Raw genomic sequence first — 24,730 nt, 5'->3', positions numbered from 1 at the left:
CCAATGTGGCTGATTACAGTTTGCACCGGGAAGCCGGAGAGGTATTAATCAATGATCCCCTCTCTGGATTGTGTGTGTGTGTGTGTGTGTGTGTGTGTGTGTGTGTGTGTGTGTGTGTGTGTGCGGTTGTGGGGCATACAAGGATAAAGGTCTAGTGAAAAGCAGAGGAGAGTGATGTAAGAGAGGAGAGTGGCTCAGAAACTGATGGAGAGAGAGAGAGAGAGAGAACGAGAGAGTGAGAGAGAGAGAAAGAGAGACAGAAACAGAGAGAGAGCGGGAGAGAGAAAGGAATGTAGTTCAACTCCAGCAATTCAACTCAAGCGTATCACTCAAGCCCAACACTGCACTGACATTAGCAGACCGGAGGGAAGATTTCTCTCTCTCATTTTCATCTCGTCCCTTTCTACATCTCACAGTTAATTTCTCTGTTCAGATCTGGACTTTACCAAATGTAATTGATAACTCTGGATTGCCTTAAAGCCATAATGACTATTATTACACAGCAGACAGATATTTTCATCCATCAGTGCCACAAAGCAAAAGACCAAGGCACAGTATGAGTCGGTGGGACTCGCTGGAGCGCTGCAGAGACACACAGTGATTAGGTGTTCCCTCCATTCCTTTCCGGAATATTTCTTCCTGCTGCTGCACCAACGTTTCTCCACTAAAGATACATCTTTGAAGGAAAAAAAAAAAAAGAGTGGTTTTTGAAGTCATCTTTCTTGTTTTCCCCCCACGTTTCTTTTAAGGCCAAATTCTTCCTAAGGGTGCCATCACTCCTTTCCTTCTGTCCCCCCATCCCTTTCTCTCTCTCTCATACTTTTTTAGCCCTGCCTCGTTGATAGGGTATGAATATGACACCTTGAAGTCATGCACACTTGCAGGGACTTTGAAGCTGTACAGAATGTGTCAGTCAGGCTGTGTTCTGATGAAAATGGGTTCTTTTTTTCTTGCTTTCTTTTATTTTTCTCTGGCAGGTCTGCCCTTTGAATCCCTCTGTTCTCTGTCTCCGGTGACACATCGAGGAGGGGGTGCTGAGCTCCTCTGCTCCAAGCGTTTCCTCCCCTCTCTGCTGCCTGTTTGGTTTGCTGTATTTGTTCCGCTCGCTCTCTCTCCTCCCTCCGTAACCTGCATTGACATCGCCACACACACACACACACACACACACACACACACACACACACACACACACACACACACACACACACACACACACACACACACACACACACACACACTACCCCTTCTCCTATGGTGCTCAAATGCATGGGATAGCAGCTCATAATGTGGTTAGGGGCTTAAGGGTAGAAACTGGACAGTCATCCTTTGCCAGGGGTCAATTACCCCTGTGACTGCAAGCGTTCACCCGGCTGAGGTGTCCTTGAGCAAGATGTCCCATCTCTAACAGCTCCTAAGGATCTGCTGGTGGGTAGCTGACCCCTTGTGTTTACTTCCCTGCGGAGAGGGCAAAGAGAATCCTCCTCTGAGGGTTAACATCGATGAGGTTTGCCTCCCACTCCGAGTTACGTGCAACACTCGGCCTCACCCACCATCTACCCACCATCTACCCACAGTCTACCCACCATCTATCCACAGTCGACCCACATCTACCCACTGTCTACCCACCGTCTACCCACCGTCCACCCACCATCTACCCACTGTCCAACCACCGTCCACCCACCATCTACCCACCGTCCACCCACTGTCTACCCACCGTCCACCCACCATCTACCCACGTCCACCCACCATCTACCCACCATCTACCCACATCTACCCACCGCCCACCCACCGTCTACCCACCATCTACTCACCGTCTGCCCACATCTACCCACCATTTACCCACCGTCTACCCACGGCCTACCCACGGCCTACCCATGGTCTACCCACCGTCTACCGTGTCTACCCATGTCTACCCACCATCCACCCACGGTCTACCCACCATCTACCCACGGTCTACCCACGTCTACCCACATCTACCCACACCTACCCACTGTCTACCCACATCTACCCACGTCTACCCACCATCTACCCACTAATAGCTTAACACCTCTGGCATGTGCTGAAGCCAACTCCTCTCTGACCTGCAGTGTCAGAATCCACTTACCCAGGGACGAGTAAGTGCAACGTAGAATTTAAGTGGCTCGCGTACAAATCTTGGCGCACTACCAGGGGAACTTTAAACTGTCCCTGGCTGCAGCAGTCCGTCTGTTTATCTGTGCTACAAAAAACAGCCGAAAAATGAATAAGTAAAAGATTCATGACTATACAGAAATTCAGCATATAAATGTAATGATGATGCAACCAGTCTACAAGTACACTACTCTGTACTGTACTGCATACAGTACTCATGTTTATCCTGCATGTACTGTACTGCATACAGCGGTACTCATGTTTATCCTGTATGTACTGTACTGCATACAGTACTCATGTTTATCCTGTATGTACTGTACTGCATACAAGATAAACATTGTTGTTTGAATAAGACATTTTTTTTACTGACAACCAATTAGTTCTTGACCATTTAAACTGCTCTCAAAAGAATGAATAAGTGTATAGTCGAGCGTATGCTTGGCGGGGTCACTTTTGTCGAGACATTAAATGTTCAGCGGGTCACTTCTGTCGGGACAGTAAATGCTCAGCGGGTCACTTCTGTCGGGACAGTAAATGCTCAGCGGGTCACTTCTGTCGGGACAGTAAATGAAGATAATCTCGTGCAGATGTCGTTTGGATGTGTTCACGTCAGGGGACCTCGACTAGATATCTGTTGTAGCACAGGATGGCGCACTTATGTCAGCGTAAACACTGTACTCTAAATACATAAAGTTATTGTGTAATTGTAAAGTAATAATAAAAAGTATAGAAACGGGCATCCAGGTAGCGTAGCGGTCTATTCCGTTGCCTACCAACACAGGGATCGCCGGTTCAAATCCCCATGTTGCCTCCGGCTTGGTCGGGCGTCCCTACAGACACAATTGGCCGTGTCTGCGGAAGCCGGATGTGGACGTGTGCCCTGGTCGCTGCACTAGTGCCTCCTCTGGTCGGCCAGGGCGCCTGTTTGGGGGGGCTGGGGGGGGGGGGGAGTAGCATGATCCTCCCATGCGCTACGTCCCCCTGGCGAAACTCCTCACTGTCAGGTGAAAAGAAGCTACTGGTGACTCCACATGTATCGGAGGAGGCATGTGGTAGTCTGCAGCCCTACCCGGATCAGCAAAGGGGGTGGAGCAGAGACCGGGGCGGCTCAGCAGAGTGGGGGATACAATTGGGGGGAAGGGGGGGGATCCAAAAAAAAAGTAGAGAAACAAAATATTAGGGCTGTTATTTTTCAAGGAGACTCCTTAGATGGTCCCTGGTTCACAAATTGAGACCAATTTTTTTGATGGTAATGGTCTCAGCTGATGGTGTGGCACACAGGCAGTATGCTGCAGACACTGCAGGGTGAAGCAGAATACAGAACAGCTGTAAAGCAGGTTCTCTACAGAGGAGCTACATTCACAACTTGTACCACAAGTCAGGCTACACCTCACTGCAGACAAACTCGGCTGATGACTTTGGCCATGTGGAGGAGACCTCGGACAGCCGGATTAACATGCAAGTCAGCAGAGAAAGTATTAAAGATCAAGGTCAAATCAAGTCAAGACCATCAAGCCACAGCCAAGAGTCTATAGGGTTGATTTGTAAATTTCAATTGATTTACTCAGGCTTAACATTAGGCTATTCATGCTCTGATTGTTGCCTGGCTTTCGAACAGCTATTACACAACTCTCAATGGCAGGGTGCTGTAAGTCAATCTCAGCCAGATGGCTTGGTGGTGTAAGATAGTAGCTAGCACACAGCAAGCACACAGCGCCTTTGAGACTGGATACTTGGCTTCACCTTTGGCAAGTTCTGATCTGTCAATGAGCGCTACTGAGCTGAATGTTAAATGGCTCCTCAAAATTGAAGTGGATCGATCCCTCTGGAGAATCTTAATCTTGCTCTTACTGTGACCTTTGAGGGCAGACAATACCCCGAAAATGGACATTTCACCGGCATCAATGTGACCTTTTCAGAAACCTGAAGAGTGTGAGGGTGTATTGCTGTCAATCACAGTGTCAATTCTGCCTTCAAACTGAGACGGTCAATAGCTACACTTGACTAGAGACAGAGGTGACTAAATAGCTTCCACGGCCTCCTGGAGATGTAACAATATGCTGAAAATCTGCAGGCGTGCCTCCAAATGTCAGGTTGACACGGACCAGCAATTACAGCACACTGCATCGACTCATAATAAAACGCCAGACAAAATATAAGCTCAAATCAAATCTGACAAAAACCAGTCATGTCACGTCTCCATGCTCCTGTACTACAACAGCCTTTCAAGGACACGTTTTTACGATTTGAGATAATAACTGCTTAAACCCCAACTTCACCTGGGAAATGTCTGGGAGGTGGGGTGGGGGGTGTGTTCATGTAGACCAGGTGGGAATGACTTCAGCCCCTGTGATGAGACACAGATGGGTGGCCTTCTTGAACCTTACCTTTTTAGCTATTCTTCTAGGGTCTAGTTTGTGACGAAGCAATGTAGCCTTGAAGCTGTGTCCTACAGCCTGCAGAGTTGCGTTTCGAGGCCATATGAATATTAACCACACTCTCTCAGAGCATGGGTGACAAATTTGCAAACTAAAGAGGACATTGATGTGCAAGCAAATAGTTGGCATGTCCTGTATCACACCATTGCTTTAATCCTCCGACACTGTAGGCTGGCAACAGAGCCAAGATGCTCTAAAGCACCATTCTACTGCCACAATGACCCAGATTCAATCTCCCTGTCTTTACAACCCAGCCGAAAGCTGCTCAAGCCAAGATTTCCAACTCACGGAATGCTACTGGCCAGACTTAAGGCACCTCTTTGACTCCATAAACCTTTTTCAAAAGCTTTATTCAGATCTTAAAAATAGAACTCTTATTAACTACTGGTTAACAAAAACCAGGGGTGGCAACGTTCTGAGCATAACCTGGTCACAGATGTCTTAAATCTGCACCAAATGAGCCAGAGAATTCACCCTGAAACTCAGTCAGATTTTGGTGAAATCAAAGCAGTTTGAATTCAGAGCAAGATTTACAGAAGGTTTACACATATACCCTCTTTGTGAGCACAGAAAGTGGATGCCAGATGGCAGTTCTACATCTCTCCTCATCCTTCTTGTTTGGTCATCATCCCCCCTCCCCAGACACCACTTTAAAAAAAGTAGTAACATCTACATATTTGGCATCCTATTCATTCTTGGCCTTGTATCACAGCAGGCTTCTATTTAATGCTTCAAACCAGTTGGCATCTTTGTTATAAGGAAGAACAACTATGCAACATTTGGAGATGAAAGTCACTGTTTGGACACGATTTACTTGTTGAGATTTCTAATTTGGGCTTCAAAATGCAGCTACAGTTGGTATTTTGCACCAGTGGGTTGTAAGGAGAAGCAAAGCGTTACTGGCGGGAGGAGTGCATTAAACGATCTGAGGAGGAGGTTAGTTTCTGACAGATTGCTAACTGAAAGAATATAATGAGAGAAATATTTTTCTCGTGAAGATGCCCTGGCCAGAAACCAAGGCTTGATTGCCAACAACCCGACTGCAATGCTGTGTTGCTGCAGATGGACGTTTCCAGTACTTTTTATGTAGTTTTTACTGTGGTTTGATATTAGAAAATAATCATGTGAGGCTGTAGTGTGACAGCGGTGAAATTAAGATGGGAATCAATGTGACTGACTTGGTGAAATGACTGAGGTGCGAGGGGCTGTCCCGCATTTGAATAATTTCAGCTTGACCGTTTCACTGTGTGTTTGGTCTCAAATGGGCAAATCCGCGAAGCACGTTGCATAGCGTCACGGTAACTCCGCGACACTAAATTCTGGGTGAGACGCTTAGGCGAAGAACATTTGCTACGCCAAATGGTTTCCCAACCAGCTCCTGAGACATCTTGTGCCAAGTTAATGATACAATTACACAACGTCTAGAAAGAGAAGGTTTGTATCCAGCCCTGTTTCCTGCGGCAGGTGATGTGTCAACATTTGTGCAAGGAGGTGCAGCAGATGCTGGCTCCACATAGTGCCGCTTGAGTTCCCACAGCAGCCCAATGCCAGACCATTTGCTATGTATGTTAGTGGGGATGGATACGAGAGAGAGAGAGAGAGAGAGAGAGAGAGAGAGAGAGAGAGAGAGAGAGAGAGAGAGAGAGAGAGAGAGAGAGAGAAAGAACACCAGGACAGTGCAAATGACACTTCTGAGCAACATGCGGACATTCCTAGTACATAGCAGACATTCTAGAGGCCCAGTGATACAGCCCTTGATTGGCGTTAGACAGATGCACACAATCTACTTCACCTCGGGGGACTTGGCGGCTTTGTGCCACAACTCTCTGAGGCTTGAGATTTTGTTATACAAACTTTAACTATTGCAGTTACATTCCCTGTCATAATTTTACAATAATTGAATTTTACACGTGCACAGTGCAAACAACTCAACCTCTGCCAGTTAGAACAGACTTTGCAAGTATTTTTTTTTATGACTTGGGCAACTCACGTGCCAGACGAGGGAGATTAGCCACAAAGGGAGGTAAAACGTAATTCAGAATGTTTAGACAAACTATGTCTTTGTTGTTTTTTTTTGTTATTGAGTGCTTTCCCTTTACATGATCTGCACACTGTTGATGCGGTGAGTTCTGCCCATTTGGTATTTCGAGCCCGACTTAATAAGCACTAAGAAGTGATTTGCACTGATCATTTAATCCAAATTTGACCACACTTATGAGAAAATCAATAACATCACAAGCCTATTGTCTCCATTATGCCAGATGTATAAACTTGACAGAAATGATCAACGTCGGGTGTCCGGGTAGGGTACTGGTCTGTTCCATTGCCTACCAACACGGGGATCGCCAGTTCAAATCCCCATGTTACCTCTAGCTTGGTCGGGCGTCCCTACAGAAACAATTGGCCGTGTCTGCATGTGGGAAGCCGGATGAGGGTATATGTCCTGGTCGCTGCACTAGTGCCTCCTCTGGTCGGTCGGGGCGCCTGTTCGAGGGGGAGGGAGAAATGGGGGGAATAGTGTGATCCTCCGACGCGCTACGTCCCCCTGGTGAAACTCTTCACTGTCAGGTGAAAAGAAGTGGCTGGCGACTCCACATGTATTGGAGGAGGCATGTGGTAGTCTGCAGCCCTCCCCGGATCGGCAGAGGGGGTAGAGCAGCGATCGGGACGGCTCAGAAGAGTGGAGTAATTGGCCAAGCACAATTGGGGAGGGGGGGGGAGGGGGGGGTCTAAAAAAAAAGAGAAAGAAATGATCACGGTCAGGGTGAGAAGTCCTCGAGCGTTGCAAGTCACAACTTTCTTGGCTGCCATAAGAGGCAGACAAGCTGCTCTTGTCTGCCAACCAACATGTCGCTCCTCACAGAAGCTCTGCACAGAATGTAAAGAGTCAGTCGATGGCAGCACGACACCCACTACTCTGACATCAATCAGTCAGCGGAGATTTCATTAGGCCTACTCTTAGACGTGGCTGGGCTTTTGTGACATACCAACACCCCCACCCCTCAGCCCCGACCCCCACAGCTATCTCTCACTTTCTTTCTGACCTAGTTTCTCCATTTCTTGTACTCCCTGTCCCAATCTCCCTCCATCAGGCGATCATGTCCGGACGGCCAGAGGTCTGAGCTGTGCTCCAACAGACTAGTGTACTGCAGGGATAGTAGAGGGGCACTCACCTGTTGGCAGGAGCATCCTGCTTCATGTGGAAGCATGTCTGGGCTTTATGCAGCACAGTACAACTGCAGTTTGGTACCGAATAAAGTGAAGCGACGAGGCGACAGACACGGCGTGTTGGAACGGGCATGGAAGGTTGCCCAGTCCAGAGGACTTCCTCCTTCGTCATCAGGACTAAATGAAGATTTAAACCTGTCTTTAAAAGACTGTAGGCATATAGCCCCATTTATCTTGCTTTATGGGGGAACCAGGCACTGATGGACATCAGGCTGCTGTGGCTGTACTGTTGAATGATAAGGAATATTTTGCCACTGCACTGATAAGCCACTCATGCCAATCTTTTTATCCTTTTCTGACCACTGCGCTTCATCCTCTAATTTAATGTCTTTCCACCTCAGACACTACCTCTCAGGATTTCTTTTAACTGAATACAAATGAATAGATCCTCTTGAACTAAAAAAAAGAAAGAAGATGATTTAAATGAAGAAGTGCTTGATATCGGTGTCCCTGGGCCACAGTGACAGCGGTACATGTTGGTTTAAGCCATAAATAAAGTTGTGTCTCCATGTCCTTGCTGTCCTCTCCTGGAGCGTCGTCACCCTGCATAAAATTTGAGGTGTGAATCCTGCAGGTCCCCAGAGGGCAGCGCTGCATAACTATGACATCAGACCATAAACTCCTGGAGCGGGGACACAGAAACATGCACAACAGCGCACGCACACACACACACACACCTAAACCTACACCTAGGCCAAACACTTCTTGGGTCGTTAGTTTTATGATCCGGTTTTTGTCCGTACTATCCAGGTTGTGTCAGTGGAAAAAATAATGAGATGTAAAAAGGGGTATGGATTGCTGGAACAATCAGGCAGTTAATGGCAATCACCCTCCGGATGACTCCGGCATGATGCCGTGTGCGCACCCTTCTGCTGACGGCACGACTACAGCTGTATGAGCAGACTGTAAAGGTAAACCCAGAGGATTGTGCAACACCCGCAAACAGTGTACGAGATGAGCCGCGTGCGAGCTTGTGTGCTGCGAGCTGTGGAATGTACAATGGGAAAAAACTATCAACACACACACACACACACACACACACACACACACACAAAATCTCTGATCGACTAAGCCAAATGGAATGGCTTTTATAAGGAGGTTATAGTCGATCTATATCTTCACTATGCCAACATATGGCTGTGCTTCCAGACAAACACTGCACTTGAGCAGAAAAGTTCCTCTACACTGACAGAGGTAAACAAGCTAGCAAAAATTATTTGTTCAGTACATTACCGTAACTGAAAATAGCTTTTCACAGAGATTTAAATCCAAGGACTTAAATCGAATGACAACCTTTGTGGCTTAAACACAGGCAGAACACCAGCCACGAAGAGTGTATGGTCATCCAGCCACAACCAAGCACCACAGGATGAAAACAGCACCACAGCACCCTGCTGGAAGCCCGTATTCATCAGTGTGAGTTTTAAAAGGGTGATGGCAAGCAGGGGGCCATGGGGACTTGGAAAAAGAACAGGGCCAAGGTCAAGAGCAGCAACAGAGAGACAGAGAGAAAGAGAGAGACAGAGAGAGCGAGAGAGAGAGAGAGAGAGAGAGAGAGAGAGAGAGAGAGAGAGAGAGAGAGAGAGAGAGAGACAGACAGACAGAGTGAGAGAGAACACGTGGCAACCAGAAGAACAGAGGGAAGAAGGATTGTGGATGTGGAGGAAAACAGTGGGGGAAAAGGGGGGGTGCCAACGGGCGTCAAAAACATGGTGACAGCTGTGTGGACATGACGAGCTGAGCAACAACAGGGCAGCTCACTGGCGGGAACACAGAACGGATTCAGGCAGCAGCTTGTCCTGGGGTTGGACGTGACAGTACCAAGTCGCAACACACAACAGCTGCCTAATCCCCCTACCCGTCTAATAGCCCACTCCTCCTTGAAAAACACACCAACCTGGCCCCTCGGTAACCAATCTCCCTATTCTTTTTTGCAAAAATTTCCCTCCTCCCTCATCTCGCTCTCTGTCACTGCCACTCTCCTGTGAGCTGCAGCGAGTCTGTTGAATAGGCACGTCATGCATGGGTCCGCCCGTGCTCTACCCCTCCATCTTGCTCCCTCACTGCCCAGCCGGGAAATGAGAAGACACACTGCTTGTCAGCCTGAGTCACAGGCTAAACTGTAACAGAGTGGTGACTCTGCATGATGCCCGATCACCGGCCATGCAGCCTCGAAATGGGGTTCAGTCAAATTCACAAGAGCAAAAGCTTTGCTTGACAGCAAAGAGAAAGTTTAAATAATATGAAGTATTTGATGCTGCTGATTTAGGTGTAGAGGTCCATGTAAAAGAGACCCCTCTGCCAATCCAACCACCCCAAGAATGTCGAACAGACCCAGACCTAGCTGTCATGTGCTCTCAGCGAATATAGAGAGCTCTTACCTGCAACAGAGTTGGGTCTAGGCATCATGAGGGAGGAGGTGGAGGAGGAGGAAGAAGTGTGTGCTGGGTAAGGAACAGGGCCCTCTGGTGTGTGGCCTGGAGGTTGTGGAGGTCCAGTAGCTGCAGCTGCAGCTCCTGCCGATGTGTTGGACTGTTGCTGCTGCTGGTCTGTCCTGGATGGGGTGTCAGCTGGCGTGGCGCTGGCACTGCCAGAGTCTTCCTCGGCCACGGGGGAACAGGTGTCGGCCCGCACGCTGGGGGCCAGGCCATGGCGCCCACTGCCCCTCAGGCTGCCGTCTTTACTCCACTCCAGGCTGGAGCCACTGCGGTCGTCATTCTCCGAAGAGCTTGTGATGGTGGCTTTGGATCCGAGACAGAAAGAAAGTGATAAAAATTAGAGTTAGTGTATGAGAAAAATTGTGTATGAGATAGAAACAAAAAGGGGGAAAAGTGGATGTAGGATGTGAGTTGTTATTTCTGAGTTCTGTAAATTTGTTCATGTTTAGCTAGAATGGGATGCTGAGATATAGTAGTTAGAAAACTTTAAAGTCTACACACCCCTCCTTGTCTTCACTGATGTTATCAACACTCACCGCTGCCTGAGCTCATATTTACAGCTCCACTTTGCTCACACTAATGAAAACTAGCCAGCTGTGATGGGGCTGATTTATGGCATTCATTTCCTCAGTCCAGCCTTGTCTGATCAGGTCTTTTATTCTTATCAAGTCTCCTCAGCTGAAGGATTCAATGTTATGATAAAAAAAGAAAAAAAAGTTTATTTCAACACCAACCAAACTGCACTGAAAACACCAAGTAAAATGTCTAGTACTCAGTGAATAAAGGTGATTGTGATCCGATTGTGCACACAAAAGGTGACTGTTGACAGTATTTCAAAAATAAATTTCGCATCTTACAAAACGCTTCACAAAACTAAAGAATAAATGGGGGAAGAATGGGACAAGTGGTGAAAACTGTCCTGTTTTTTTGAGTTTAGACAGGTGTTTTGCTTACATGGCAGCAAATCCTTTAATCCTCTACCCAGGCCACCCTGGCCAGGCTATAACACAATCCTAAAAGCTGAGCAGGTGGTGGCCAAAGCTGCATCTGACAAGCAGCTGAAAACAGAAACGCCAGTACAGTTCATGGCACTGGCTGACTGGCCGCCCGGCTGGCTGTGTTTGCATCACACTCTACTAATCTGGATTTCATAATGCTGTGGTGTGTTGCATCATAGCCAATATTAACATACCAAACCCGTTCTAGGGCCCCTGTGACTCCCCCTGACTTAATATTTGCCTGTGCAAATATTAAGTCATTCAAGACACAAACTGCCTCTAGGCCTTCGTCCCTGTGCAGCGCTAGGACCATCATTGGCTGATTCACCACAATGCATAAAAGGTTATAAACGGGCACAGTAGTGGCCATCTTGGGCAAATTATAGCTCAAGCGTACTAGAATTTATTTATTTTTTCCAATCCAAGCCAAGAGTGATCTTATGTAATAGTATCAATAACTGGTTATGAACATTCTCAGAAGCCTATTAAGGGTCCCCCTCAAATGAATATAATGAGGCAACTCCTCTCAGAACAGCTGCAAGGTTTCACAAGTCAACACTCTGCGCACGGCTCCGCTGTCCAATCCAGGGGCTGCTCTCGTCATACACAGCCAAATTAGTTTGCTTTTGAAGTCAGGGGTTCTCTTGCCTCTCCTACCCTGGCTCCTTCCATAGTCCCTTTTTTGGCAGACTTCAAAGAATGGGGGACATTAATCACCGTCTGGAATTTGAATTCATGGACACTGGATGGCTTCACAGTTCCTCCAACCCACACAGCTTTATTCTCTGTTCAAGACCAATATCATTTCATGTTGCTCTTTCACAAACAGAATTCCAGTTTGCAGAAGAGATAAGAAAAAACCTTGCATGGCCTTCAGGCCACTGGAGGCAGAGCAAAATATTGATTAGACAGGAGAAGAGTTGGACGAGGACATGAGCACCAAGATCCCGGGCGACAGGCATGGTGCAACGTAGATGCCCTGCTCTGGGCGATTCAATAATCACAGCTTCCATGAATTATTAAGGAGTGAGCTATGATATTGCTTTGGGGGTTCTGGATATGAGTCACGATTATCAGTTATGTCAACTGCATTGAGTTTGCAATGAAGAAAGTCTAAACTGCTATACTTGGTCTAAATTTGCCATACAAAGCTCTAAGCACTACCAACATCTGGGGCTGGGCATTAAGCAGGGCTGTGATGATAACCGCATGACTGCAACACCAAGGTCATATGATGCCTACTGCAGGGTTGAGCACATTGATGCAATTCACTGCATTTTTTTTTTTGTATTTCATTTTTTTGCTGGGGAAAGTTACAGGAGTGCATATGGTGAGTGATATGAAGTGATATGAATATAAATACAATAATAAATATAAACAATAATCACTTAGTTGTCATCATCGACTATCTTCCTGTCTTCCATCCTATGTTCAAGAGCTTCTAGAGAAAACAACTTTCCAGCCGCTTGTCACCTCAGCTTCGCGAGTGAGGGGGAGGGCCAGTCCATTAAACATATGGGGGATTTATAGGCATCCAGGTGGCGGTCTATTTCGTTGCCTACCAGCACAGGGATCGGCGGTTCGAATCTGTCGGGTGTCCCTACAGACACAATTGGCCATGTCTGCAGGCGGGAGGCCGGATGTGGGTATGTGTACTGGTCGCTGCACTAGCACCTCCTCTTGTCAGTCGGGGCGCCTGTTCAGGGGGGAGGGGGAACTGGGGGGAATAGCGTGATCCTCCCACACACTACGTCCTCCTGGTGAAACTCCACACTGTCAGGTGAAAATAAGCAGCTGGTGACTCCACATGTATCGGAGGAGGCATGTGGTAGTCTGCAGCCCTCCCCGGATCAGCAGAGGGGGTGGAGCAGTGAACGGGACAGCTTGGAGAGCGAGGTAATTGGCAAAGTACAAATGGGGAGAAAAAGGAGGAAAAATCCAAGGAAGAAAAAAACAGAAACAAAAAAACATATGGGGGATTTCTATTGTGTGTCTGATTATTATTAATTATTTCAAGGCTCGAGTACTTGTGATATCTACAGATAGCGTTCAATAGAATAGATACACACGGGGGGAGGATACGTTGTTTTTCCCCCCCAAGGGGGGAGGAAAGGTTGTTTTTTCACTGCGGCAAGCAAAAAAATCCATACCCTCACAGTAAAAGCAATAAGTCCATATTATAATTTATCATTAGTTGGCAGCATGTCAGGATGGAATTCGGATATTGTTTATTAAACAATTATTAAATAATTAATAAGTGTGTATCGATCTTACATTGTCATATTGTGAAACAAAATGTTGTCATCAGAATTGATGATAAAGAGAATCTATTACTGAAAATTTCTCACAGAATGAGGTCTGAAATCCAGTATTATTTGAAAACTAGTTTTATTTTTTTTTGGGGGGGGGGTTCCCCCTTTTTCTTCCCAATTGTACCTGTCCAATTACTCCACTCTTCCGAGCCGTCCCGGTCTCTGCTCCACCCCCTCTGCTGATCTGGGGGGGGGGGGGGGCTGCAGACTACCACATGCCTCCTCCCATACATGTGGAGTCACCAGCCGCTTCTTTGCACCTGACAGTGAGGAGTTTCACCAGGGGGATGTAGCACATGGGAGGATCACGCTATTCCCCCCAGTTCCCCCTCCCCCCTGAACAGGCGCCCCGACCGACCAGAGGAGGCGCTAGTGCACACATACCCACATCCGGCTTCCCACCCGGAGGCACGGCCAATTGGGTCTGTAGGGATGCCCAAAGAAGCTGGAGGTAACACGGGGATTCGAACCGATGATCCCTGTGTTGGTAGGCAACGGAGTAGACCGCTACGCTACCCGGCTACCCCTGAAAACTAGCGTTTGTTTGATATTGTACTCTACATTATCAAACAGCACAATGAGATGAACCTCAGCTGGATTCTCAAATATGGCATGTTTGCGCATTTAAGCAGATATGATATTTATTGATATGGTGTAAAAGTCCCTATGATTATTGTGATAATATTTTCCACATCACCCATTACGACTGAAATCTCAAAACTACATTTTTGTTGCCCAAAAACTGGGGGGCTTTTTCTTGTACATTTTGCATCAAGCCAATTTACCTGAATTTGCATCAAGACAGAAAAGCTGTCAGGGCCCGACTACAACTGGACAACAAAAGAAGAGGACAACAGTCACCCCATGCTTTTTTTGAAGTGAACTGATGTCTTAAGGAAAGGCAGCTTTATGGCGGATAGTTGGGCATCATACAGTGCCGACACAATGCTACAAATCTCTTTTGAATCCTTACAGGAAAATACCGAAAATCCATCGTCAAAATGAATTTCTACCATTTCTTACAGCCATCTGAGCCTTTGTGAGCAGGGATCGCTGAGGGATTAATGCCGTAATAGGCTCAGTCATCTTCCTGTCAGCTTGTTTAAATCCCCAGATGTCTTACAGGCCTATTACTGGAGCTCCAGTACAACCTCGTCCTGCTGAAACTGTCACCTCAATGCTCTGTGATACCAGAACAGCTCAATACAACCCAATTAATGACACACTGTTAGAATCCCGTCTGACCGAAATGCTTCTCAGAGCTATAAAAAGACACCAATTAAACAAAACTGCACAACTGACATCACACAGGCGTGATGACTGACGCTCAGTCACAAAATGTGAGGTGGCTTTTTATGACTGCAGGTGAGACCCTGACAAAACAGCATCATGGGAAATAATTACAAATAAAGGATGTGGTGGTGGTGGTGGTGGTAGGGGTTGTTGCTGTTTGGAGAAAGATGTGCTGGCTTTTGAGATGAAGGGCAGGTATGCATGTGTATGTCTCGCTATCGCTTGACTCTCACACCATTCTCTCTCTTTCTCTCTCTCACACACACACACTACAGCTCTCCCTCCACCCTTCCCTGTCTTTGTCTCACCACATCTCTCTCTCAAACACTTTTTCTCCTCACACACACAGAGACACTTACCCTTCTCACCCCCAACCCCCCCCTCCCGCTCACGCCCACAAACATACTACACTTACTATCCTCCACACACAATCCCTATCGCTCCCGCTCTCTCTCTCACACACACACACCTCTCTCTCCCTCTCTCGGGCTCTGTCTCTCGCTCCCTCACCTATGATCCCGCTGTCCTTGCTCTCGAGCGTCGAGCTGGGGCTGGTGATGGTCCCACAGGGGCTGGAGCGGCTGAGGGGAGGTCGGCCGGCCGTGCTGTTGAGGGTGGAACACGGGCTGTCTGTGCTTGGGGATGCCGTGCTGCTGGTCAGCGTGGAGCAGGGGCTGATACCCTGGCTAGCCACAGAGCACTGGGGGTTGGAATGGGGGTGGGGTAACAACATCAGCAGAGGACAGAAGCAAGGAAGCAGAAAGAATGGAGAGGAGAATTGTGTCAACAATCCATTGTCTTGTTAAGAACGATGAAAGTGATCCATTATGAGCTGCCTGTGATTCTACAACACCTGCAGCACATTCACATTTTTTTCAGTCTGAGCTTAAATTAAGAAAAAGACATTTTTTAACCTTGCTTGGAAGGAGAAGCGTGATCTAGTCCAAGTTTCCTATCTTGCCCAGAACAACTGACCCAGATCATGTGAAAGCAATACAAAAATTTCTTCACAACTAAACAAGCCTTCCGCATGCGAGCATGACACATGAGCTGAAGGGCATACACTCTCTAAATGAAGCGAGGCTTGCAAACCGCATATTCATGTCTGAAGGGACCAAAACAGGCCTATCGAGGTTTTGACCAAGGAGGGGAAAAAAACGTCCAACGTTGTACTGACACAATAGATCCTCTCCATACCTTTGTTGCACTACCAAGCTCCTCTGACAACCATACCGTTACTCTATCTTCTGTCTCGTCAACTGACAACCATGGAGCTCCAAACTCCAAGTGAGTTTTGCTCTGGCTTTGCCGGCCTGCTGCAGCGTACAGATACCACACATGGTAAATAGGTCAAGACGAGTGCTTCCTGGTTTGTGCAGGGCTATCTGTGTATCACTTTAGCTCCAAAGCCTGGTCCCTGCAGAGATCCAGAGCTGCAAACAGTTCCACACCAAACACATCAAGTCTGAGCACTCAGATCTAACTCTTCATTGCAGTTCAGAGGACGGTGGACATTTAGGATAGTGTACAGTACGCCTGCAAGTGCAGGATCACGTAACCGAAAAATTATTGTATTTGTCAGGAAGAGAAAGACAAAAAAAGCCAACATTTTTTTTGTGAATTTCCAGAACATTGCGTTAAATGATAAATGATGTAATAAGAATGAAAATACATATTTCATTTCACGGGACCTTATGGGTTGCTACCCCTAACTACCCATAACTCAGGCCACAGTTCCTATGAATACCCGTCACCTAACAGACTGATAACGTTTTATTCAAGGCAAGAAAAGGCAAAAAGCAACGTACTCCGACTACACTGCAAAACAGCAGTACAGAGGAGGAAAGAAGTGTAGGCAGATGAGGGCACCGGCTCTTCCCTCTCCATGTGAGCTCGGAAAACACACAAAGACACACACACACTCACAAAACCCATGTAAAAACAACCAAAAAAAAAAAACAGGGTGCTCTCTTTCTTCCCGTCGTCTCGTATGATATCTTAATACTTGAAGATGATTCATAGAGGACTCGGTAAGCCTCTTACAAGTTCCTCACATTACCCATTCTGTGTCAAAATGTGTCCAAAGCACACGAGATGAACGAGGGAACCAAAGTGTGCCGGGCTGTGCTTTCCTCTCCGCACGGCCCCAGATTAATTAGTAGTGCCAAACAAACTGAGGCTCAAACCTGACATAACTATTTCTGGACCAGGGCTCAGACACTCTTCTTACATGCTCAAGAGCCCCCCTGAACAGCACTCAAGTTACTGGGGAGCAGAACGCCACAGTGGAGACAGCCGACTGCAAACACACCGCATGCAGCTGCTTTTAAGAAGCAAGCCATTTACTTTGCCCCGTATGCAACTATCAAACAAGCAAACAGCGTGATGGGGTTACCCTTATTTGTTATGACAAACGTTAATTCCCAGAGTTGAGACTTGAATCCACATCCAAGGATAACCCCACAAGGGGTACAGACAAGCCAAAATGAGAGGGAAAAAAAAAAAAAAAAAAAACACAAAAAAAAACAATAAAAACAAAAATCCTGCCTTATTTTTTACAGTCCTTCAACTCCTTCCTTTCCTCCCTGCATCATTCTCTCTATCTCTCTCTGTATCCATGCGCTGCAGTAGTGGCAGCACCAGCTGCCCCCCCCCTCGAGGAGGGGTGGGGGTGGGGGGTAATGACAATACCTTCTTTTCATTCTTGTCTTCCATAGGTATGCGTGCCGTGCCCGGGATCCCTTCTCCCAGTAAGAAACCCAGCCTTGTCATCAGTTCCTGAGTGGCGGGAGAGGAGGAGCTCGGCTGTTTCTCCGCTGGCCGCTCTAGGAGAAGAGAGAGGGAGATACAGAGGGGGAGAAATGACTCGACGTTAGCGGATAGATTCACCCTCCGTTTCCACTGGACGCCCCATGCGGGGGCCACTCTGCCTGCCCTGCCCTTCTCAGCTCTGCTCTGCTCTGGTATGCTATACTGCACTCGCTCCAGCTGCTGCCGGTGCTGTGCAGACCATGAGAGAGAGAGAGAGAGAGAGAGAGAGAGAGAGAGAGAGAGAGAGAGAGAGAGAGAGAGCGAGGGAGAGAGAGAGACTGCATGGAAGAGTGAATCTGTGTGTGTGAGAGATTAAGTGAGAGAGGATGTGTGTGGATGAGAACTGAATGTATGTGTTGGAGAGAGAGAGAGAGAGAGAGAGAGAGAGAGAGAGAGAGAGAGAGAGAGAGAGAGAGAGAGAGAGAGAGAGAGAGAGAGAGAAACGGGGGAATGAGTGTATGTGTAAGAAAGGGAGAGAGCGAGACAGGGTGAGATAAAGACAGAGGGGAAAGGGTGGGGAGAGAAAGGAGGGGGACTGAGGACTACAGCCTGTGTGTGTGTGTGTGTGTGAGTGGTGTGAGAGAGGAGAGAGATAATGAGATACTGTGCATTAAAGACAGTCTGCATGTGAATGTCCAGTAGCCAGAATTAATAGGTAAGCAGGGACACTGTGTGTGTGTGTGTGTGTGTGTGTGTGTGTGTGTGTGTGTGTGTGTGTGTGTGTGTGTGTGCGCCTTTACCACCTACAACACACCTAGGATGCCAACTGCTGGGCTTTCTGGTAGTTTAAGGCTCTCACTCAGAGTGTGTGCATATCAGTGAGAGAACACAGCTCGTCCGGCAGGACGGAGCCCGTCTGCTGTCGTGACTCAAGACTGCAGATCCTGTTCAGGCCACAGTTCAGACCATGCTCACAACAAGGGCACAGCCCGCTCACCACACATCCTCCAGTGTTTGCAGGCGCTGCATGCTTGGAATGTTTGAAAGAGAGTATATTTTTTTCCTGCAACTATCTATATGAGGGTGAGCCAGCAGTGTGACTGTGCATCATCAACGGAAACACCGAGGGCTTTTGTCGTGATCCCAGTATGTACCCAGCAGTGGAGGAGCCCGGGGGACTAAATAGTTTGGGGCTGAGGTGGTGTTGTCACCATAGAGAGACACAACTTTAATGAAAGCAGAGAGAGACAAGAGAGAAGGAGGGAGAGAGGGGGGATAGAGAGAGAGAGACAGAGGGGGGAGAGGAGAGAGAGAGGGGGGATAGAGAGAGAGACAGTGAGACAGAGGGGGGAGAGAGAAGAGAGACAGAGAGGGGAGAGAGAGGAGAGAAAGGGGGGATAGAGAGAGAGACAGTGAGACAGAGGGGGGAGAGAGAAGAGACAGAGAGACAGAGGGGGGAGAGAGAGGAGAGAAAGGGGGGATAGAGAGAAACAAAGAGAGGGGGGAAAGAGAGAGGAGAGAGAGGGGGATAGAGAGAGAAAGAGAAAAAGAGATAGAGGCAACATCTAGGGTACACCAAGTTATTATACAGCCTTCTGTCAGCACCCCTTCGCCCTCCCTTCCTCCGTCTCTGTTTTACTCTCCTTCTCTTCCACAGTTATTAATAATGTTGGCACACCATCTGATTAAATACAAACCAGTCCATCGGCATAACGTACTGCCAAGGCCTAATGAAGTCAAAACTGAGCCATCACACACACGCGCACGCACAAATTCACACACGCACGCGCGCACACACACACACGAGGACACAAATGTATACAACAGGCACACAAATGCATGCAGACACAACCATAATTCAGAACTCGGATGACTACAGGATATGCAATAATGTATTTTATTCAAATATCAGCAACCTGTGGATGACACAATCTTATGCTTGACGGGAAGCGGAAAGGTTGTGCACAGGTTTCCATTTAAATAAAGACCCTTCTTGTGCCACGAAAGTGCTGCAACGTGGCTTATGTGGTCCTTTGAGGCTCATGACACTGTGTTATAATTATCAGCAGACGTGTAAAGGAAGCGTCCGGGTGGTGTGGCGGTCTATTCCGTTGCCTACCAACATGGGGATCGCCGATTCAAATCCCCATGTTGCCTCCAGATTGGTTGGGCATCCCTACAGACACAACTGGCCGCGTCTGCGGGTGGGAAGCCGGATGTAGGTATGTCCTGGTCGCTGCACTAGCGCCTCCTCTGGTCGGTCAGGGCGCCTGTTCAGGGGGCAGGGGGAACTGGGGGGGGGGATAGCATGATCCTTCTACACGCTACGTCCCCTTGGTGACTCCACATGTATGGGAGGAGGCATGTGGTAGTCTGCAGCCCTCCCCGGATCAGCAGAGGGGGTGGAGCAGTGACCGGGACGGCTCGGAAGAGTGGGGTAATTAGCCGAGTGCAATTGAGGAGAAAAGGGAGAGAGAAAAAAATCCAAAAAAGGACGTGCAAAGGAATGCTGGTTAGGGCTGGGGGGGGGGGGTGTTAGTTTCCAGTCAGGTACCATCCTTTAAGACGTACAATGTCCAACAGAAAAAACCCACATGGTGAAGGATGAAGGAGACGAGTGGCAGGTGGTTTTGATGGTCTGACACTCTGTGTGTGTGGGGGGGGGGTAATGGAATTCCTACAACTCCCTCAGAGGAATTAATTAAGTGACCTCTCAATTCCGTCATAACTCACCATCTCCTCCTTGTCCTCCACCCTCACCCCATCACCGCTACTGTAGCCATCGACTTACCCTCCAACTCTCTTCATTTCAGTTCCGTTTCAGTGCTTTCATAATGCGAGCGCTCGGCCGCCTGCCTGCCTCTCTGAAGATGGCAAACCATTTGCACGCCAGAGCGATCCATCCCGCCTGTCTCCACCCTGCTGGCGAGGCTACGCTGCATGGCCAAAGAGAATACTAGAATTACAAGCGCTGGGAACTCTTAGTTTGGTTTGTGGTCTAGGGGGTGTCTAACTGGAAATGCCTTTGTCACAACTGGTAAACTCGCCAATGAGTTTTGTTTTTTTTGGGGTTTTTTTGGCTCTGGTGACCGACTTGGCAGAAGAACTAATCAGAGACCACCTCAAGGGGCGTCCGGGTACTGAGCGAATCCCTGTGTTACCTCCGGCTTGGTCGGGCGTCCCTACAGACACAATTGGCTGTGTCTGCGGGTGGGAAACTGGACGTGGGTATGTGTCCTGGTCGCTGCACTAGCGCCTCCTCTGGTCAGTCAGGGCACCTGATCGAGGGGAGGGGGAACTGGGGGGAATAGCATGAGCCTCCCACACGCTACGTCCTCCCGGTGAAACTCCTCACTGTCAGGCGAAAAGAAGTGGCTGGTGACTCCACATGTATGGGAGGAGGCATGTGGTAGCCTGCAGCCCTCCCCGGATCAGCAGAAGGGGTGGAGCAGAGACCGGGACGGCTCAGAAGAGTGGGGTAACTGGCCAAGTACAAACTGGGGAGAAAAAGAAGAAAATCCAAGGAAGAAAAAAAAAAAAAGATCACCTCAAACCAACAGGTCCTCCCTGAGGTCACGTGTAATGAGAATACCCGTGGACCGAGCAGGCTTGTTACATCATCTTGCAGACTGAGTGTGCGTCTGAGCCCTCTGATACCAGGTCAGAAATCTCGTCTCTTGCCGTCGCGTGCTCGGCTTATGTCAGCCGGCGAGTGTGTTTAAAAGGCCTCGAGACTCTTGTTGCTGCCTTTGGTGAGGGTTCCTCCTCCTCCTCCCTCCTCCGAGGCAGCCAGCCAAGGAGCCAGTGTGCCAGGAGACATCTGTTTTGTCTCCAACATCTACACAAGTCGTTAACAGGTGCCCTTCCACTGCCCCGACCAACATTAAACATTCAGCGTTCGGCGCGTTGTGCGTTTGCACTATATAAATAATGGGCCAGAGAAACGCCCTCTCTCATTTGTTTTGCTCATAAAAAAACACCGCTGACTGCCGTGGCTGCAGCGGCACAAACATTTATCACACGCTTCAACAGCTGGACGGGTACTGCATTCATACTGATAAATACCAGGAGACAAATGGCGTATCACTTCTTTGTTTAATGTGCCTCATCAAGCGGACTGCACATACAACCGTGTGGAGGAGACATGTGCGTTAGCTGCTGAGAACTGAATTGAAAATGCAACAGCAAGCACAAGAGACTTGTTTGAAACCTTGCAGCAGGAAGATTAACATGATTAAAATACATGCAGCTGGTGCTACTGTGAACCCCCGAGCTATTTACTGAAGGAAGAATGAAGGAATTATACCGACGGTTTGTCAGGGGCATCTGTTCAAAACATAATTTATTACCGTATCCTTAGACTTACACTGACCCCATATCTTCTTCCTTTTTTTTTCTTTTTTACTGGGGCACAGTACTACAACATCAATAGCGAGGGTTTTTTTTTTTTTTTTTGGTTGGTATCGGGGAAGGAGCAGCAATGCAGTCGCTGTGGCGACCACTACGTCTCAAATGAATCTCTGGGATGTGCAGTGGTCAAGCAACACTGCAGTTATCAGTTTTACTGCAGGTGAAATTAGAAAATCGAGGGCTTTCAGGACAGTTCAGTCATTTTAAAAGCTTGTAGTTCCCCCAGTCTCAAAACCCATCCATCCATCCGTCATCCATCCATCCACCCATTATCCATCCATCCATTCATCATCCAAACCGCTTATCCAACTTAGGGTGGCGGGATGCTGGAGCCTATCCCAGCAGTCATTGGGTGGCAGGCGGGGAGACACCCAGGACAGGCCGCCAGGCCATCACAGGGCCAACACACACACACACCTAGGGGCAATTTAGTATGGCCGATTCACCTGACCTACATGTCTTTGGACTGTGGGAGGAAACCGGAGCACCCGGAGGAAACCCACGCAGACACGGGGAGAACAGGCAAACTCCACACAGAGGACGACCCGGGACGACCCACCAAGGCTGGACTACCCCAGTACTCAAACCCATGAACTTCTTGCTGTGAGACGACCGCGCTAACCACTGCGCCACCATGCCGCCACCTCAGATAGCTGTTATGTGGATTTCATTCTAGATGAACAAACTCTCACGTGACCTTAAAACCCACAATGTCTAAATCTGACAAATTAAATTAGCAGACAAAAAGATGAGGAGGGGAAAAGAGGTGATGTAACAACTGAATAAAAGATTTCATTCAAAAGAACTTAATACATAATCTCTAAACCCACAGTCAATCATAGTCTCTAAGCCCTCCCCTTCTAAATTCTATCCCTTGCCCACCAACCATCATCAGGCAGACTCAATGATGTGAGGGGACAGCGATTAAATCCACCAGACAGCTCTTTATTACCATGCCCTGACAGGGCTGCTCCCTCACTTGGGCTTCTAAACCACTTAAACCCACCTGCCTCTGAGGACCACTCAGCCGCCCTGGCCTGTGATGGAAAAGTGTGCTGGGGCTAGCGACGTCTCTGATGTCAGGGCTGGGGATCAGAAAGGTAGGTACACTGCATGACAAAGCCAGAAAGATGAGTCAACCGCGTGCATGACCACACGTGCACGCCTCATGCAGCCAAGCTTACAGAGAGACCACAGAAAAATGACACCCACCCACGCATGGACCTTCATGCACGTACGCGTACATTATTATGAACTTGGGGAGTTCCTACGTTCTTATCTGTCCCACGTCAGCATTCACATGAATTGCTGTTCGTTAAGGGCAGACCAAATGTGTCAGGCCTGAGCGCCGCACGCCAGATTATTACCGCCATACATTTCCAGGCCACCTGCTGGCTGCTGTTTGCTTATATAAGGTGATTTTAGCTTGCTCTTTGCTTTTTAACATACCCACAGCAGAAATGTAATGCACCTCCATCTTGCAATTCACAAACACAAAACCTGCATTTGGGGAACAAATTCATCAAGCAGTCTTTTTATATTTGGGCTATACACTGCTGAGCCAAAACATTATGACCACACATCGAGTGAGCCGAATAACGATCATCTCCAAACAAGGGTGACCGTTTGATTGATCATCATTTGTCCCCTTCACAGTGATCACCTGCCATTTCCAAGCCATAGAAAAGTAAAATGGTTTAGAGGGAAAATGAACAGGTTTAGGAATGCATAAATATAAAACTTCTGGAATTAAGTTTGTTAAGATTCTTTATCCAGCACATGACTAGACTGGAGAAGCACATGACTAGACTGGACAGTGACCGTCTACACACAGAGCTGGAGATTTTGTGTTAATAGAGGTTACTTAACTTAAACAATCAGTCACTTTGCATTTAGCACGATGATATTACACGAACTATGATACTGGGGGATATCCATCCATCCATCCATCCATTATCTAACTGCTTATCCTGCTCTCAGAGTCGCGGGGATGCTGGAGCCTATCCCAGCAGTCATTGGGCGGCAGGTGGGGAGACACCCTGGACAGGCTGCCAGGCCATCACAGGGCAACCTGATGTGTCACCGCAAAATTAACCCATCTCAGATTTCAATGTCAGGTAAATGTCAGGGTTTGATCTTCAGTGTGGCAACAGTAGGTAATCATATAGCACCGTAACACGGGTAGCCCATACTGTTAGTATTGTTTGTGCCCTTTGGAGACTGGTTTGAACATATAAATGGTAAATGAGCTGGGCATCTGGGTGGTGTAGCGGTCTATTCCGTTGCCTACCAACACGGGGCTCACCGGTTTGAATCCCCATGTTACCTCTGGCTTGGTCGGGTGGCCCTACAGACACAATTGACCGTCTCTGCGGGTGGGAAGCCAGATGTGGGTATGTGTCCTGGTCACTGCACTAGTGCCTCCTCTGGTTGGTCGGGGCACCTGTTCAGGGGGGAGGGGGAACTGGGGGGAATAGCGTGATCCTCCCACGTGTTACGTCCCTCTGGTGAAACTCCTCACTGTCAGGTGAAAAGAAGCAACTGGCGACTCTACATGTACCAGAGGAGGCATGTGGTAGTCTGCAGCCCTCCGCAGATCGGCAGAGGAGGTGAAACAGCGACCAGGACAGCTCGGAAAATAGGGTAATTGGCCAAGTACAATTGGGGGGAAAGGGGGGGGTAAATGAGCTGCATTTATATCACCCTTTTCTAGTCTACCGATCACTAAACGC

The 24,730-nt window shown here is 48.1% G+C and overlaps 1 protein-coding gene across 5 annotated transcripts in view; it reads right to left on the bottom strand.

Annotated features, from left to right (window-relative positions):
• The window catches only part of tanc1b (tetratricopeptide repeat, ankyrin repeat and coiled-coil containing 1b), a 147,536-nt gene that overhangs the window by 48,336 nt on the left and 74,470 nt on the right, over positions 1–24,730 (bottom strand). For all 5 annotated transcript variants that reach the window (XM_056289620.1, XM_056289619.1, XM_056289622.1 and 2 more), the window contains 3 exons: positions 17,529–17,662; positions 15,348–15,537; positions 10,178–10,537 (listed from right to left, as the gene is read on the bottom strand). In XM_056289620.1, coding sequence (XP_056145595.1) covers positions 10,178–10,537; positions 15,348–15,537; positions 17,529–17,662 — 684 coding nt within the window. The remainder of the gene's footprint in view (positions 1–10,177; positions 10,538–15,347; positions 15,538–17,528; positions 17,663–24,730) is intronic.

The sequence above is a fragment of the Lampris incognitus genome, chromosome 11 (assembly GCF_029633865.1).
Source record: "Lampris incognitus isolate fLamInc1 chromosome 11, fLamInc1.hap2, whole genome shotgun sequence".
NCBI lineage: Eukaryota > Metazoa > Chordata > Actinopteri > Lampriformes > Lampridae > Lampris > Lampris incognitus.
The sequence above is the reverse complement of the archived record's forward strand: the minus strand, read 5'-3'. Positions and strand labels throughout refer to the sequence as shown.